Consider the following 17,978-nt stretch of genomic DNA (forward strand, 5'->3'; position numbering starts at 1 on the left):
CCAATCACACAATTATAACACAAATGGGGGAGTAGCAAGTGGTATTAATAGTGTGGCTCATGCTCAGTGTGAAAATACTGCCCTCACTCACAAAATTGTAACATGCTTCATCATTGGGCTGGCTTCAATACACCCTCGTGCAGACCAACGCCTGGGATGGAGCAAAAGGGAGGTGGAGACAATACAAAAACACACAAATAATGTACAGATATATTTGGGATCACCGAAAGAAAAGTGCAGTGAAGGTTAAAACTAGTACGGTGGTGCCTCTGCTCAACAATTTATTCCGGGACCCACCGGCCAAATCTAAAAACATGACGGATGATGGTGATAGGAAAGGATTATGAGTTCCTTCACACTGCCAAAGCTTCAACATGTTTCTGCCATGTTGCAAGCGCCCACAGTGTTGGGTCACACCGGCATTCCTCAGGACTTTCCTGATCCCAATAGCATATTACGCTCTGTACCTGGAATATGGTATCCTTGGAACCAGTGGTTTCCAGAGTGAGAGTACCCCTAAGTAACTAACATCAGTTAATCGAGTTTACATAAGAATTATGCTAAAACTGGCGAGTAAATGGAGTCAAACTTTCGTCAAGGGTGGTGCTCTGCCAGGCCGAAGTTCAATTACCGCTGTGGAGGTATTTGTGTTATAACTGCCCTACACAACCTGGAAAAAGGTTATGAATAGGCAGGTGAAAACAACTGCGAGAGTCCAGGATTTAACTTTAGTAAAGAACTCGATTACCATACTCTCCCATGAACAACTCCCTGGAGAGAAAAACTCAACCATATCTTTTAGAAACTATGAACGAAAGGGTCCATACAGCGCTTCTGTATATGAGACTATTTGTTCTTCCAGTTGCAGAATATAATCTAGCATGGACCAACCAGGGTGAGGCAGGGCCTGCAGACTCTGCGATTACAAACACGAATCATGGTTGCGCCTCCTGAGCTGCTGTCCCACGCTAGATCAACCCAGGAGGAGACTGCTGAAGCCAATCTTTCTAGCACATGGCATTCACGCCTACCAAGAAGCAACAGCGTTCTGCTTTTCTCAAGCCAGTCCATGTAGCTAGGAGTGGAAGGTTTGTAGATGAACTCAGAACTCTGTAGCGCCTGCAGGCAACCATGGCACAAGTTCCCAGGATTGTACAAAAACTGATAACTGATTATTACAGTCATCAGGTCTGAATGGTCATTAGTCTGCTAAGAGGGTATTAGCCAGGTTTAGGGTGCCAGAGGGAAGGCCCAGGGTAAATTGTGATTACAACTACCCAACGGTGTGGCTGCTAGTGGAGTGTGAAAAGTACGATCAACAACTTCACTATCCCACCGAGTTAACATTGCCCTCAACAGTTCCCACAACCACGCTACACCTATCTCTACGTGTATCAACAAAGAATCCTGTGAACTCACTCCAAATATCTGAGATGTCATGATATAGCTTACGGTGATTTGGCCAAAGCTTTCAGTTTAAGGGGCGCACCATGGTTACAGAATACCCATTTGCCTGTTAAGAAACATTTTATTGCATGAAACAATAGGATAAGAATGCATGAGGCTATGACCCAACTCTAGTCCAAACAACTAAAGGAGGCACATTCACATGCTATGTTTGGGGGGCACACGCATGCACAACTACAAAACATCAGCTGTTGTTGAGTCCTCATCCCTGTCTTCGGCCACCGGTACTATTTAGAGTGCAGACTTTTGAAAAACAAGATGCGAAAACACAAAACGCTGCTCCACTCACCTCGCACCACAATCCGTTTTCTGTATCATATGTATAGCTCTCCACAGCCTGCAGACTGCTCAGGACAGCATTTATTCTGAGTTCCTTTGCCTCCTCAGTCTGAGGAGCCCTGATGCCCCCCTTCTTTGTTGCTTGACTAGAGAGCAAAGAAGCAGTTTCAAGATGTTCTTCATTGACGGCTGCACCAATGTCCTCATCTTCATTCTCCGCATCGGAGCGGCCTTGCCTAGTATGGGATGGTTGGTCATCCTCATTCGGTTCTTCTGCATTCTCCTCACTGCCATCACATTCTTCCTCGCTCTCATAGTCAATCTGCAGGGGAAGAAGTAAGCAAAATATATATTCGGTTTTTAAATAAAGGTGTTTGAAAACCATGACAAGTATTGGAATGGAGGAAACGTTTCAGGAAAAGGCTAGTTATGTATCTTTAATAACAGTGTTATGGAGGAAACCTTTCAGGAAAAAAAGGCTAGTTATGAACCTTTAATAATAGTTTTAAAGCTAAATGCCAAGTTATTGTTTTGGTTTTTAACAACCCTTTCTTTGAAATCTTTGCAAACAGGGAGCTCCAGCTTGAAAATAATAACCCGTTCTAGCTGTCCATGAACACAAACAGAAGCTATTGATGTTCAACATCAAAGTCGGCTTTTCTCCCCTGGCTTGAAGGCCTTGGAACCAACAATGGCTCAGCCTGTGTGTCTGTATTCTACTGTGGTTGGATTAGGTTAACTCTTTCATCTTTAGGATGTAAATAAGAATTGCCGCCTATATTAGGACACGTTCATAAGAGTTGCAATTCTTTTGTTTGTTGTACAGTAGAACAATTGAGGTTCTCTTTGTGGAATATATTTAGCTCCATGACCTTTTCTCCAATGGAGGGTGCTTCAGGACTATATTTAGCAGCCTCATGTACCGCTGCAACTGAGAGTAGTGATCTAATTACATTAAGTGGTGTATGTTAGATCAACGTAACAAGACGAATTTTGTACCTGAATTTTCCTACATTAGGAAGAAAGAATTTACAATACATATATACAGCAAATGGTTTAAGTTCTTATCTGATTCAAATAATTGAAATGTTCACTGTTTCTGGGTGGTTTCAGTGATTGATGTGTTACACCCAGGTCTGGCATCCTACTGTAAAGATGCTCTTTTAATACTGTGACATAAATGTTGTTAAAACACTGTGAACAGTTAAACACAACCTTACAAACATCTGATAACAAGACCTATTAAATAGCTATACTGCAACTTAGCTAGTTTGCTAAAACTACAAAAATAAACCATCTACTTTACTGCTCCGAACACCAGAGTGAAGCGACTATATGAAAGCACTGTGTAAACACCTTCTATAGGGGCAGACACCACAGTGGACTTTCTTCGTGCCCAGCGACTGGTTCAGACATGCTCCTGTAGCCTATTTTTATCAGCCCCCTTCCCCAAACTGTGACACAAAGGCCTGGCACCAAGTTAACTTTCCATAACTGCAACACAACTGCAGAATCCTTTTCTGTGCTGTGCCAACGCTCCGGGATACAATTATATTTCCCGTTCGGGTGATAGTGCATCTACAGCCATTCAAGGGACTGCACAATATACAGGTCTGTATCATGGATGAAATGATGGCGAATCCTATTCTTTAGACTGTTAAAGAGAAAAACATCTCAGACACCATCTCAAGAACCAGTGCTTTATATCCAAGTTATTTGAAATACAATATGAAAACAACTGCGTATGTGCCTCATAATTGCCTGCTAAACACATTTAATTCTTCATATTGAACAATTGATTGATAAAACGTTGGACGCTGCTTCTCAAAAATAGTCCTCAAATAATTATTAATTGAACTTAAAAACTACTGAAATGGTGACGAAGGTGAAAAGAATGTTGGGCCATGGGATGTGGAAGTAAAGGGATTTGGCTAATAAGATGTCAGTCAAACTGCTTATACCTTCAAACAGTTTTTACTTTCACATCTGGGTAGAGGTGGGAGCTTGGAAGCCCAGGATGAAGGCATCAGAGCAGTGGTATCACAGGAAGTGTAAAGGGAGTGGGACTCTTGCACATCAAACGGACTTTACTGGGATTCAAGGAAGAAGTTGACACAGAGAAAAATACATAGTGAAAGTTGATGCTGCTTTGGTGGCACAAGGGCTGATCAAGAATGCCTAGTGCATCCCCATCTCCAGTTACTCGTCACGGTTCTGAGGACGAGCATTAAATCTAATACTCAAGCCAACTGTAACCGGGCATCCATAAGGAATGGCTCCCAGATAGGCAACTTCAGCATAAGTTAGCGGATCTAATAAGAAGACTTCAAATAAATATCTTTATACGACAGAGGATGTTCCAAATTATATACAATGCATGAAACCAACCGTCTCCGATTGGCAATGGCAAAATGTTCCTGGAGGTACCAGTCCTGATTTGTGTATTCTGTGTGGGATCACAACTGTATGTGAAATCTTAGGCATTACATAGCTAGCGAAATTATTCACTTAGAGGAGTTAGTGCCAGATGTGCCACAACGGGTCTTCCGAGATAGTGCTAGGACCATCTAATGATAAATTCCTTCTCGAAGCTGGCATAGGTTTTAGTTAATAAACATCTTTCAAGCTGCGTAAATCCAAGGTTAAGCTTAATATGGTAAATGCACATTAGAGGACGGAATTTAGTGAGGCCTCCCTGCAATGTTGAAAATTTATAAAATTACCTTAGGGAATACCAAATCTATAGTGCAGCTGTGCAAAGAGGGTTGTGCAGGGCTCATGAGAGCTGACTTGGGAAACTTGAACAGAGCGCCACAGTCTCCAATTCCATATTCATTTTAATATTTCTAGTTATACAATGTAAAGCCATGTATCATAAACTAGTGATATTGTTACTCCATTTATTGTCACTAGCAGCAGATTGTGGGTTTAAGATAACAGTATCCAATATTTCACACCGAATCAGTCGTATCCTATTAAAAGCCATGTACAGAATGAACAAGTTACTTACCTTTGGTAACGCTTTTTCTGGTGGATACAGTATCTGCCTGTGGATTCCTCACCTTGTGAATATCCCCTGCGCCAGCAACATTCGGAAACTTTTGTAGCAGTCCACGCCGATGAGGTCGAAGACGACGTCACAGAGACACGGCTCCGCTCGCGACTCCGCTGACGTCACCGGCTCCATAAGAAGACCTAGTCGGCGTGATGACGTCAGTTCCGCCCTTTTTTCCGTGCCTTCGAGGCACACGGACGGACTGACAGCAATATATACACAGTATACACAGAACATAATGTACAAGCAACACACATAGTGTGGAAAAATAAACAGAAAGGCAAAAGAGATAACACACTGCCTTTGATAGTAACAAATACATTTTGAAACACCATCATATACTTAAGGTATACAAGGGTGGACAACGGGGAGGCGGGTGGGTCAGTGAGGAATCCACAGGCAGATACTGTATCCACCAAAAAAAGCGTTACCGAAGGTAAGTAACTTGTTCTTCTGATGGATACATCTGCCAGTGGATTCCTCACCTTGTGAATAGATTCCCACAGCAGTCCCACTCCCGGAGGAGGGTGTCCACCCTTCTATACCAGAAAGTCCTGAAGGACGGAACAAGCAAAGTGTCCGTCCCTCCTCACCTCAGTGTCTAAGCAATAATGTTTTGCGAAAGTGTGGAGGGAGGCCCAAGTTGCCGCCCTACAAATGTCCTCCACAGGAATACCCCTAGACAAAGAAGAAGTGGAAGACTTAGCTCTAGTGGAATGGGCCCTTAAACCCTCTGGAGGTTCCTTACCAGCCAAAGAGTAGCATATCTTGATGCACAAGACAATCCATCTGGAAAGGGTGCGCTTGTGCACCGCTCTGCCTTTCCTGCAACCAACAAAGCCCACGAAGAGCTGGTAATCAACTCTGAAGTCTTTTGTCATGTGCAGGTAGAAGCTCACCGCCCTCTTAGGGTCCAAGCGGTGAAGTCTCTCCTCCTCCTTGGAAGGGTGAGGGGGAGGATAGAAAGTAAGAAGGGTAATGGAATGCCCCAGATGGAAGGGAGTTACCACCTTAGGCAGAAATGCAGCCCTGGTCCAGAGTACCATTCTTTCAGCATGAATGGTCAAAAACGGGGGTTTTGAACTTAGAGCTTGAAGCTCATTTACCCTCCTTGCCGAGGTGATTGCAATGAGAAAAAACGTCTTAAAAGACAACAATCTCAAGGGACACTTGTGTAAGGGCTCGAAGGGAGAACCCATAGGATAAGTCAAGACAAGGTTTAAGTCCTATTGAGGCACAATAAAGGGAGTAGAAGGAAACCTGCCCATGAGGAATATAATTCTTCGCTGTCATTACTACAGTTGCTGTGGTTCAGGTTCAGCTTCTAAAAAGTATGAATGAGACTATTTTTGTTATTTCTTCAATTCAAAATAATTTTAACATTCATTTCACTCATTTTCAGCAAATCTACTTTAAAGAAGGTGCACATCTAATTGAAAGGACCCCGGCACTTCCAGATCTAACCTACGTACAACATCCCTAGGTCAATAAAGATTTACCACTTAATTTCAGACTTCAAACATACCAGGCATCAGCATCAAACAATATATTGAAACTAGGAATTTATATATTGATTAATGTGAGATGTCACTGAATTTAACTCTCAAAGATAGGTGTCGCCCAGTATATTAATGTTCTTGATGGCTCATTATATCCCATTCATCAGATACATGTTGAATGAACATATCTAATGTACTGTACTTTCAAAACAGGCCAGATTTTGCGGCCTCCAACTGTTAAAGCAGAACAATATAAAACATTACAATATACAGTGTACATTATACTCCACAATCGACAAAGAGGCGTAGACAATGAGACTGGCAGGAAAAGAATATATGCAAGGAAAAGTAATATGAAGCAGCCTTCTATGCAACATGACAATCAGCAAAGGTAGACGGAAAAGCAACAAGCAGGACCAGTGTAACATTAACTGTAATGTGGCTTTTCACAATATATCCTGCTGAAACATGTTAAGGATGAAAGTGTCTGTTCTATCATTTCAAGTCAATAACTTTCACACTTATGTTTGGAACACTTTACACTAACACATTATTCATAGAGTGTTACATGAACCAATACTCAAAGCCAGGTATTGGAAAAAGAAGTGCACACTCTTTAAGTACTAGACAATGTATTTACCTCATCATCCTGTTTCTCTTTCCTTTTCGCATCTGTGGCATCATCATCCCCCTCATCTGCTTCTGCATCTACAATCCGAACGTCATCGTCCCGCTCGGCTTCGTCGTCATCTTCAGGCTGATGAGCAACAACATCCAAGAATGAATTACTTTTGTAGTTCCAGTTCACATTCCTGGAGACATTCACTTTAAATGATATGTAGTGCGAATGATGTATGTTTCTATAGGACAGGTTATTAGTGGGCCGAAATAGGCAGCAACCAGCGTGGCTACCACCGTTTCCGTCTAATGTCCCACGCCCATAACATTATTGCAATTCAATTAGTCGGGCAAGTTACACATTTGGGGCACTTCAATCTCTCAGAATAGTGGGGCTTACTCTAGGAGTAGGTAAGGGTTAGACACTCAGAATCAGTGTGAAAAAATAGATAACAGTCAAAGACAGCAACATCCTATTATACTTTACATTAATGACCAAGTAACTACATATCTCAACTGAAAATGAAAATATACACAAAAAGCACCACCCAAGTCTGGTATACAATCACAAACATTATAATTGTGGCTTAGCGTGAGCTGCATGATTTCTGTTAATATTGAGCCTATGGCAGTGCCAACCTAAGGGGCTTAGTTTGGGCAGACACAAGCAGCTAAGTGTCAAACTCTCGTAAAAAGCCTGAACGTTTGGCAATGGGTCTCCAGATAGCCCAACGTTTTTCCCTGGCTACTTCTCAGGTACCAAGAGGTCACTCCCTAAAATGGGAAAGTGTCATAGTGAAATAACTTAGCTCTAAAAACAGATGCAACCTAAAACCCCCACCAGTCAAACAACTGCGAGCACACCCAGTCTCCTGGTGTGGATATCTCAGTAACCTCATTATCCAGTCACTAGTATCTGGTTAAGGAGACATCCAAATGCCCAACAGGTGGTGCTGGATTTTGGTAAGGACTAGAAAGACTAGTGAGTAAGCACTCACAAGGGTGATCTTTTTACGTTTACGGCTTCTGTCTTTAAAACTATTAATTGTGGTATCATCTGTAGGTTTTGCCTTCTAGACAGAGCATGTGCTGTCGGTTGCAATACATATTGTGGGCTTACCAACAACATACAGGTGCTTGTAGCCCATCTACTGCTTACCCCTAGCTGGCTTTCTTGCCACTCTCATTTGCCAGATTCTTGTTTGTGTCTCAGCTTGTCAATCTTGTATTTGTCTCTCCCAGGTAGCATTTACTCTTTACCATAATTTTGATTGGTTAGCTTTTATGCTTCAACTTCTTGTTTTTCAAACACTATTTTTTTCTTTTTGGTTAAGCACTCCATCACAGTGCATGTTTTTACCAGCTGTCTTCCTCATATACTTCTCTCCCCTGCACTTCATGTTGCTTTCTGACATTTATGTGCTTCTCCTCACCCTCCTCCATGTTGCACTTGCCTTCATGTACGAACACTGTTGCTCTCTCGCCTGTGTGCTACTCCCTGCCCCGATAGTCTCTCATTCGCTGTGTCTCCTTCTTACCCACTCGCTCCCCTCTTGCCCTTTGCTTCTTCACCCCAGCCTCGTACTCCCTTGCCTGTTCACCCTTATTTATTTATTTACTTTGAGCTTCTCTGTAACCCTTTGCACTCTGCTTTCTTACTCGCTGCTTCTCCTCCATTCCCCCGTTTGAAAAAGAGAAAGAAAAAACACTTTTGCGCATCTTTTTGCTTTTATCTATGATCCATATTGGATCAGCAACTAAACAGAAAAAAGCCTAACCCGCATCATTTTGCAGGAGTGCACATGCATGGTGTGTGTCCGCACAATATTAGTCCAGTAGCCGTGTAAACTTTTTTTGGTGTTATTCTTTGGCCATGCTGTAGAGCATCGGGGATGCTCTGCAGCATAGCTAAAATCTTTTGACAAAGCCAATAGTTCCCAAAGGTGAGACCTATTGGCTTTGCCAATGCTTCTTATGGTAGTGAGGGTGCCAAACAGGACCATGGGTAATCATTAAAGTCAGATAGTTTAACTACCACCAACCAGGATCTGGTCCTTTTCGAAGTTGATATGTCTTCAACCACCAAAACCTCTGGAACCCTAAGGGCTAGAAAGATGGCTTAAAACATTCTGGAATTATGGCAATCTCTACCAATTTGATGCTCCATCAGGAGATGACAGAAATGATGTATAGTTCCCTGGATCCTTGCTGGGCACGATAACAGTGAGGATTGATATGCTTTAGGGGGAATGCACTGACTGTGTACAACGCAGTGAATGATAAATACTATCCCTGTGGATGTTTTGGATAAGAATCATGATATAGAATTGGCTTGCACAGCTTTTTCTTCCGCTTGCTCTGTGTTATAATTCATGTACAAATTATAAAATCCAATAAAAAACAGTAGAGACAAAAAGCACCAAAACAAATAAATCAGAAACTTACTCACATTAACTGAAATTATGGAATGGCAAACACTTTCAACATTGTTCATTTTCTTACCCTAATTCCTTGAGATTCTCCTGCACTGTCGAGATCCTTTCGCGTGGCTTTGCGAGTGTTCACCACCCGTAACGAAGCTGCCTTTGCACTTTTTCTCTTTATGACATCCAGTAAGAGCTTAAAGAACCTGAAAACAGAATAAGCGGTTGAGTCTAGTTTTTCTTCTTTCACAGAGCAAAGCATAGAAACCAAGCAGGCCCAGCATCTCAATCAAACACTTTAGTAAAGTGTCAGATGTGCCTAAAGACCCTTATCCAGATTATATTAACACAGGCTCTGCGAATCGAAAGCACTTGGTGGGTGCTGTGAGGAACTCCAGGCACGAATTACTAAAAATGCCTAATCAAAGCTGTTGTGGATGGCGGTGAGCACTCATCCCAGGTACATGCCCTCACATATGGGGGTGGGGGTAAAGCACCACAAGTCTCATCCCATCTCTGTTGCTTCTCAATCCGGTGCCCTCAAGCTGCAAGTAACAGGATGAGTCTGGAGACATTCTACTCTGTATTGAGATACGAGGCAAGAGACATTATTGAGACAATGCATAACACATATGGATGGCACACCACTGGCTGAGCTACTACAGGACCAAACCCATGAGGGTTAGGACAAAGTTCAATATGAAAGCCAGTAAAGCACATCTAGTAAATCAAATCTCTAGTGACCTGCTTTAAAACCAGAGTCATATATCATACACAAACAAGACCGGACCATGTTCCGGGTCGTTTACACGACTGAAGTAAAACCATAGCAAAAATCCACTCATTTCTTTGTATCATGCAAACCTTTATAATCCCCAATTTCAAGTAATGCCCCCATATGCGGGTATCCAAGAGACATCAGATCCCTTGGCAGAAATCGGATATTTATAAGAAAACCCCAAGATTTGTAACTAAATTGTACCAACTATTGATCATTTAAATGTTTATTTTGTTTTTAGGCACAACAAAAAAGGATAGGCACCTACATGGAAAATATTTGCTAATTCACTCAATTACACCTAGACGATGGAACCTTTAGTTGTCTATATGAAACGTATTCATGATGTTGATAAACCGAGGCAGGGCAAATGCAAATATGGTTAAATAGACTGACAAGTTTTTTACTGCCCAACGAAATCACACTTCGAAAAAGAAAAACTTCAATGACAGCACAACTTCTCTCTAAGGGGCTGCATTGGTACAGCTCATATTCTTTTTTTTCAAGACCTTTTTTGTAATGTTCTACTCAATATTTACACAACAAGAGGAATAAAAGAACACCTTTGCATCTTAAGTCTTGATTATGAAATGGCTGGTATGGGATTCGACAGTTATCTCAACTGATAAAATTAGGTACCTCTAGGTTCTGATTTTACCATTTACCTAATCTGATTTCTGCCCTTCAAAATGGGGCATAAAATGCAAAATTTAGTGTTTTCTGAACCTTATTCTGCATTTCTGTCTTTTTCACCCCTCAAAATCTTTCTGAAATTTATCAGGGTTGTTCACTTCAATGATCTTGTTAGTTACAGGGAGCGAATAAATCTGTACAGTTCAAAATTTCAGTCTGCGCAAATGGTTAGGAATTTTCCAGTTCACCCATAATCAGGGCATTAGTACCCTCATCCAATTACTACTTTTAGGGAGAGAAGGCAGACATCCCAAAAGTCAATGAGTGGTAGCTGGCCCACTTAATATTCACCATAACACCAGTAACAGGTAGCAGTTTGTGAGCCATTTCTGACAGTGCTCGAGCAAAATAAATATTGGAAATAAAATTATACCAATTACCTTTTTTAATTCTCAAGCACAGACTGGGAGTCATAGGGAGGAGGAGACCCCTCTTCAAACACAATCACACAGTATACCAATGCCCATCTTTCCACTAACTGCAGAAACCCGGTAGATGAGCACCTATCTGTAATTAATAGGTCGAAACATTAAAATGCTGGTTATTGGAATTTCAACCTATCTGCTCTCAACCATGTATCTGGGGAGTCAGTAAGCGCCCACCGTCTAATGCAGTGAAAAGGCGTGAAACGTAGGCTCTTTGTTTGTTGCCAATCTGGTCCTGGAGTCTAATCACAGCAGTTTTACAGAGCCTTGCTTAGCTCAGCTTAACTTCAGTAGAAGAAAGTACATAGGTTTCTCAAACAGAAAATAAGAAACTATTAACAATGAATACTAAACCCATAAGATGGCATTATAAAGACCTTTCATCCACTTTAAGGGAATAACTGGAAACTACTGTGCGTCATTCATAGTGACATGAACAACAGTATTCCTCCACAGGATCTCAACATTGACAAGCCACCAATGCGGACATTGACAACCACATACTCACCCTCCCTCTTTCCCACATCTACAAACACAACGTCGGACAATGAACCATGTGAGTCTAGTCTGAAGTATGAACTTAAGTCCTCAAGAAGGACATCTCTTCTACTATCAAACAGTACACATGTCTTATTGATGTCCTTAAAGCCAAAAGTGCTACGGTGACCGAATAACTAACAACATTGCTCACTAAGATACAACCCTGGTTACAAAATTAAACTTCAAGAGACAACCTTCCCATTGCCACAAAAAAGTTTTTATCATCAAACTTCGGCTTTTATCTGGCAATTTGAATAATTCTAAGAGGGCCTCACATCCATCCACTTGTTCAGCACCTGGATACCATCAGGGGTGATTAAAGTGCTCTAAAAATACCTTAACATACCATAAGTATATCCCAGTAACAACTAGACTTAAAGACCACGATTCATATTCTCTACAGTTGTTGTTTTGTTGGGAGAACAGCCTGAAAAACGATTGCTACAGGCTAGAGGCAGGAGCACGTTATTTCCACGTTAAACTAGCAGAGCAATCTAGCTCTTCAGTGAGAATCAATATTCAAATACATGTGCCTGATCTGCATATCACCCTTCAATATTGCTCCACTATCAAAAGGAAACTTAATCATACATGGACTTGATTACTATTATTAACGCCCTAACCATACAGACCCTGGGGTGTACCTCAATAATGCAGATGACTTCTACTTCAATCCATCCCAGGATACAGACACCTTATAGAAGAAACTTTGGAATTTTAAACAGAAGTCCATACCCACATAAACAATATTTTTTAAAACAATCTCACCTCCCAAATGTAAGACAGTACTCACTTGGTTTCCATGTAGCGTAAAATATCATTTGGCCTCAGGCACTTTTCCTGTTGATAAAATCCATGTGGCAAAAAGTGAAATTTTATACAGCAGACATTGAATTTGCTGAACTTGCTTTCCACACGTAATGTGTCCTCCACTTCTATCTTCTCCAAAACCTGAAAAAGTATGCAGAAAGTGGTTTTATTTTCGATAAAGCACTGGATAGTGTACCCAAAAAGGTATGTAGCGGGGTTGTATTGTTTCTGTGACCTCGATTCTGTGTCAGGATGCTGTCCACAGTGAAGAGAGAATCAATTCAAGACTAGGTACAGGTGCAAAGCCTCGGTGTCTGGGAACACTTATCGCTGACTCTGGTCAGAGCGTATCCTTGGACTGTAAGTTGATATCATGATATTTAAGTAGTGCAAGGAACCCTAAAATAGGAAATGGTGGTAGGAAGTGCAGGAGAATTCAAAATAAACATTAAAACTCTGAAATTTACCTCTCCCAGACAAACTCGGGTGAGCTGTTTCTTCAACCTTTTCACCTTCTTTAGGGCTCTCTTGCTGTTGCACACAGGCACGCTCATCATAGGAGTTTTAATGTTCGCACTAGCTACCATAAGAATTTCCCTCAATCTAGAAACAAAATGTAATGTATTATGAACGCAATTGAGTTATGCACACAGTATTTCACATATATATACAGTTTTGTCTACTTTCAAGAACGACCTGGCTATTTTCTCCGGTCTTCTAAGCTGGGTAGGTTATGCATACATGCAATAACAGTAAGGAATCTTGGGCCAGATGTACTAAACATTTTAATAGTACCTAATGCTCCAATTCAGCATTTGTGACTGTTAAAAACCATTTTCATAAAACATATTTCGACTCCTTAAATGGGATTCTGAATGGATATAGATTCGGTATATGGCAGGGGCATGTTGTAGGCATCCCACCCAAATACTGAATTGGTACTTAATGACTTTATGTTTTGTGACTGAAATCTGGTCACAAAACATTGACAATTTACTGACACGGCAAAGGAGGTGGTAACGCATTCTCAAAAGGGAAAGGATCCCCTTAGAACTTCTTCCCCTTAGTGAATATAAAAAAGAAACTTTGAACAGTAGGTAGTGGTCCAGGGGATCATTGAAAACTCAAATAAACTTTTAAAAAACAGAAAACCTTGAATTTACAAAAACATAAAAGGTCTCTTAAATTAAATGCAAACACAGACCTAGTGGTTTGCTGACCCCGGCAAGCCACCATCCATGTGATGGCCTCCAATCGTAATGGTTTACAATCTACCTCATTAGTATTACAATCCACTAAAATTGTAAATTCTAAGAACTAACCAATTATTATATAAGTTGGTTCTTAAATTCTTTACGGGTCACCAATTGCGATTAGTATTTTGCGAGCAGCAGGTAGTACATCTGGCCCTAGTTCCTGGGTTCACGGTCCAGGTTACTAATTATTCAGATTAACTGTCAGTACTTTGGTCCTCCCTTGTGTCAAAGTGGGTCTCTTACTGAAGTTTCTAGGGTCCTTTATTCTGAATCAGCTACTAGTATAGAATTGAGTGTCTACAGTGTAAGAAATATTTTGCACCTAATCAGCAGAATAAGTTGTGTATACATTTTGAAATAATACAGTGGTTTGACCCAAGTTTCACCATGTAGTATCTGGGGAAATATGTGCTGGAGAAAAGCCACAAGATTCTGAGTTTTGGAGCGCAGAACGGGGAAAATACATAATACTGCAGCATTATTACACACAATATGCATCATTGGGAAGTAATATTGCAACTTGGAAAAATGCGGCCTCAAGCAGTATTAGTGCTCCCAAACCCTGAGCCACTCATACTGAGGGCCAATGTGTCTTCTCTGGTTGGCCCTATCCAAATGTTTTTTTGATTTTTGTTGTGTCTTTTAGAGAGTACCTTCTCGCTGGACTGTTTTAAGATCATATCATAAAAGTTTCGGACTATTAAAATAAGTCTAGCAGAAAGAAAATGAGATGCAATTATGTTGATCAAAATAGACCTGATTACATTTCAACCTACTGTTTTATAAAAGAGAAAATATGGGATCTAAAATTACTCACTTCTACAAGCGAATTAGTCAAGCTCCAAATATGTCAAAGGAGCTCTTATATGTAGTATGGGAATTAATGGCCCCAAAGCCATCCATCAGGTTTACCATTCAATGACTTTTCAACACATTTCCTGATTTGTCTCATCCTCTATAAGCAAACAAACAGACTGTAAAAAAAGCTTCCCTCTAGCCCATCACTGACAAACAGTTAAGTAATATTATACGGAATTGACATTCTTCAGGGTCACCTCATGACCTATGTTCAGGTAACATCATGAAAAATCTACCTTGCGTTATAAAGGATCTGCTTTCTAATTATAACCGCTCCTTAGCTAAAACCATAAAATATGCAGAAGTGAAACGTTGTGTAAAAGAACTACAAGACTTGAGCAATTTTTGTCATTTTTCAATTCTGCCTTTTTTAGGATCACTCAAGGAAAAAGTTGTCTTTAATAAACTTCAACAATATGCTGAAGTGAAAGGTCTTTTGCACAAGTGCCAAGCAGATTTTAAACACAGTTTCAGTACTGAGATTTTACTCATAGCTGCCTTTGACAACCTGAAAAGGTTAGCAGCTGGTGGTAGAGTAGGAGCCTTGTTCCTGTTGGACCGGTCAGTGTCATTCAACACCATCACCCCCAGTATCCCTTTGCACACATTACACACATTTTTTTTGTCAGGTACAGTCATTAAATAGATCTCTTCTTTCCTGTCACATAGGACGCAGCTCGTGGCAATGCTCTCATTCACTTCGGCAATTCGCAACCTGAACTATGGAAACCCACAAGGTTCCATCTTTCCAGCATTTTTGTTCAATCTTTAAATGCAATCCTTTGGCAACTATGCGCCACCAGGTAGGGGAAATATTCCACGTTTGCTGATCAGCCTCCAACTGCCAAGCCATTAAGAAGAGTTAAAGTCTCTTTCTATTGACAGGTGGGTAACAGCACTAACGTTTATCAAATTACATCCTGCTAAAATGAAGACCCTTTCCACTACACCCACCCTCTAGTAACTAGGGTCTCGCCAGCTGACCCATGCCACATGTGTTCTCCTCTAATCCAGTTCAAAGCAGTTTGAAAGCTTGGTGTTCAGAAAGATCGAGGGCTTACTCTTGTTGCTGCCTCAGGCTTCTTCAATTGTAGCCTCTCAAGAAAATCATTATATACACTCACAAACCTCTCCACACTCATGTTGTAAATGCACTTGTTCAATATTGATGGATTGAGCAAATGCTATCTACCTCGCATTGTCTCAGAAAAACCTTCATTACCTACAACTTGTACAAAAAGCAGCAACCAGATTAATCACCAAAATCCCACTTCCATCCCCATCACCCCGGTTTTGAGGTCTTTACACTGCCTTCCCATTTAAGCCCAAGACTTCGGCCATTGTCCACAAAGCGGAAATTAGTTAAACTGACTTTCCAACAAATTCACTCTCCCCATTCTCTCCCTCTGTTCTATAAACCTTAATCATCAATCTATTCAGAGATCCCCACAGTCACATATGCAGATCCAGCCTTCTCGGTCATGACAGCCAAGCTGTGGAACATGCTCTTTCCTTCAATTCATTAGAGCAGAAAAAAAGTCTGCATATCAAGACATGGATTTTTAATATGCAATTCTGAATTATTATAGGTTTGTTAGCTTAATATAATTGCTCCCTTCCATCCTCCTATAGGATTTAGCTTGGCATAAAGTATTTAAGTACAGTGACAGGAAGCTATTCTTCAAACATGTGGCAAACAAATAAAATTAACATAACATAAAAACTGGCTATGCCTTTGAGAGAAGTGAATCGCCCACTGAGCTTGGTTTAAAACACACAATTTGGTAATCAGTAAGCCCCATTTGCCTCTGTACCTCCATAAACGGTGGGTCCGATAGCCCTGTGGACTAATACACCACAGGAATCTTTTTATGATCCTACTCAGCTTATTCAAACCAAATCAATAAATTTGTAATAGTGAGTTGGTGAACAATAACTATCTGACTTAGCTCAAAGAAATCAATGGGTGAAGGTGTGAATCATAAATGCATGTTATATAGGCACGTGATCTAAAATCACCACTTCTGATGTGATTTTATGTGATTTAGATCTGCTGTGACCTAGCAGCATCTGTTTCTAGCTAACTATACAGAGTCTCCTTCAGCAAACCCATGGTGCTCTGAGCTGTAACCCCACTGGGGATGCTATCACCATCTTCAAGCAGATACCCTTCTCTCTTATTTCCTTGTCACTTTTGCCGAACAATTTCACAAAATGCTGGTCCACACTGATAATGGCGGCCTGAACCACTCTGATGTCATGATCAGGGACTCACTTTGCAGCACTCGGTGAGCGCATTAGCATCATCTTCCTAGCTGGCCCACGCTAACAGGATTCAAAGGAAGACAAGTCTGGAGGTTGTCACAAAATGTCAGAGATGATCGGATAAAGGCTTTGCATGTCATTTGTAGAGAAACAAACTTTGATAATTTAAACAGGGCTGTGGAATTTAATAAAATATCTACTCTTGAAGGGATGGCTGCCTCAGAAATCAACCTATAACTTTTAGAGTCATTCATGGAGATGAGAAACTATGGCAGCATTCTTTCTATATTACAGCTCAGGTAATTGCCTCTCAGAGTATGCTAGAACTAGTAGGGGTGAAATGGTACTTCTGAGAATGGATGCCACTGCGAGTCTGTGCACATCCACATATTTAATGGTATTCACTAACACCTCTTCAATCTCCTTCCACATGGGAAAAGGTTTGAAATGTACTCCTGACAAAGAAAGGAATACAACTTTTTTTAGGGTGAGGAAAAAAAAGGAGCGTAGGGAAGGAGAATTTCACTAGAACAGAATTTTGCATCAGCAATGCATGCAGATCTGCTCACGCAAAAACAGAATTTACAAAACTCTGATGAGAGTATGGGTTCTCGGCCTACTTGTGAAAACTCTTATGAATGATGCAAGTTGTAAATCGAAACTAATGCATGGATATATAATTGTGGGTCCCTTCCAATAGGAATCTGGCTCTTAAATTATTTTCATTTTGATCAGAATGTTGCTGTAATGGTTTTACACTAATTCTCTTTCAAAGATCTATACTGTGATACTGTAAACAGGCAGCCAAAGATTTTGTTTGTGGCCTCAAACAATATGTATGTGGGTGGGCGAAAGGAAATCCACACTACAGGTTAAAGTTTTGAGTCTGCACTACCTTGAGGCAGTAGATAACTATAATATTTGTTGAATATTCCTGGATCCGTTATATGGAGCAACTGAAGATATTTCTTCTTACTTTTAGAAAACTGTTAAAATATTCACAATGCACATA

At 40.8% G+C, this 17,978-nt stretch overlaps 1 protein-coding gene across 1 annotated transcript in view; it reads right to left on the reverse strand.

Moving 5' to 3' along the window:
• POLR1A (RNA polymerase I subunit A) overlaps positions 1-17,978 on the reverse strand; it is a 604,540-nt gene that overhangs the window by 50,999 nt on the left and 535,563 nt on the right. The window contains exons 26-30 of the mRNA XM_085642615.1: positions 13,055-13,190; positions 12,571-12,728; positions 9,421-9,547; positions 6,941-7,057; positions 1,757-2,068 (exon numbers count right to left, since the gene is read on the reverse strand). Coding sequence (XP_085498741.1) covers positions 1,757-2,068; positions 6,941-7,057; positions 9,421-9,547; positions 12,571-12,728; positions 13,055-13,190 — 850 coding nt within the window. The remainder of the gene's footprint in view (positions 1-1,756; positions 2,069-6,940; positions 7,058-9,420; positions 9,548-12,570; positions 12,729-13,054; positions 13,191-17,978) is intronic.

This window comes from Triturus cristatus, chromosome 2_2 (genome assembly GCF_964204655.1).
Source record: "Triturus cristatus chromosome 2_2, aTriCri1.1, whole genome shotgun sequence".
NCBI lineage: Eukaryota > Metazoa > Chordata > Amphibia > Caudata > Salamandridae > Triturus > Triturus cristatus.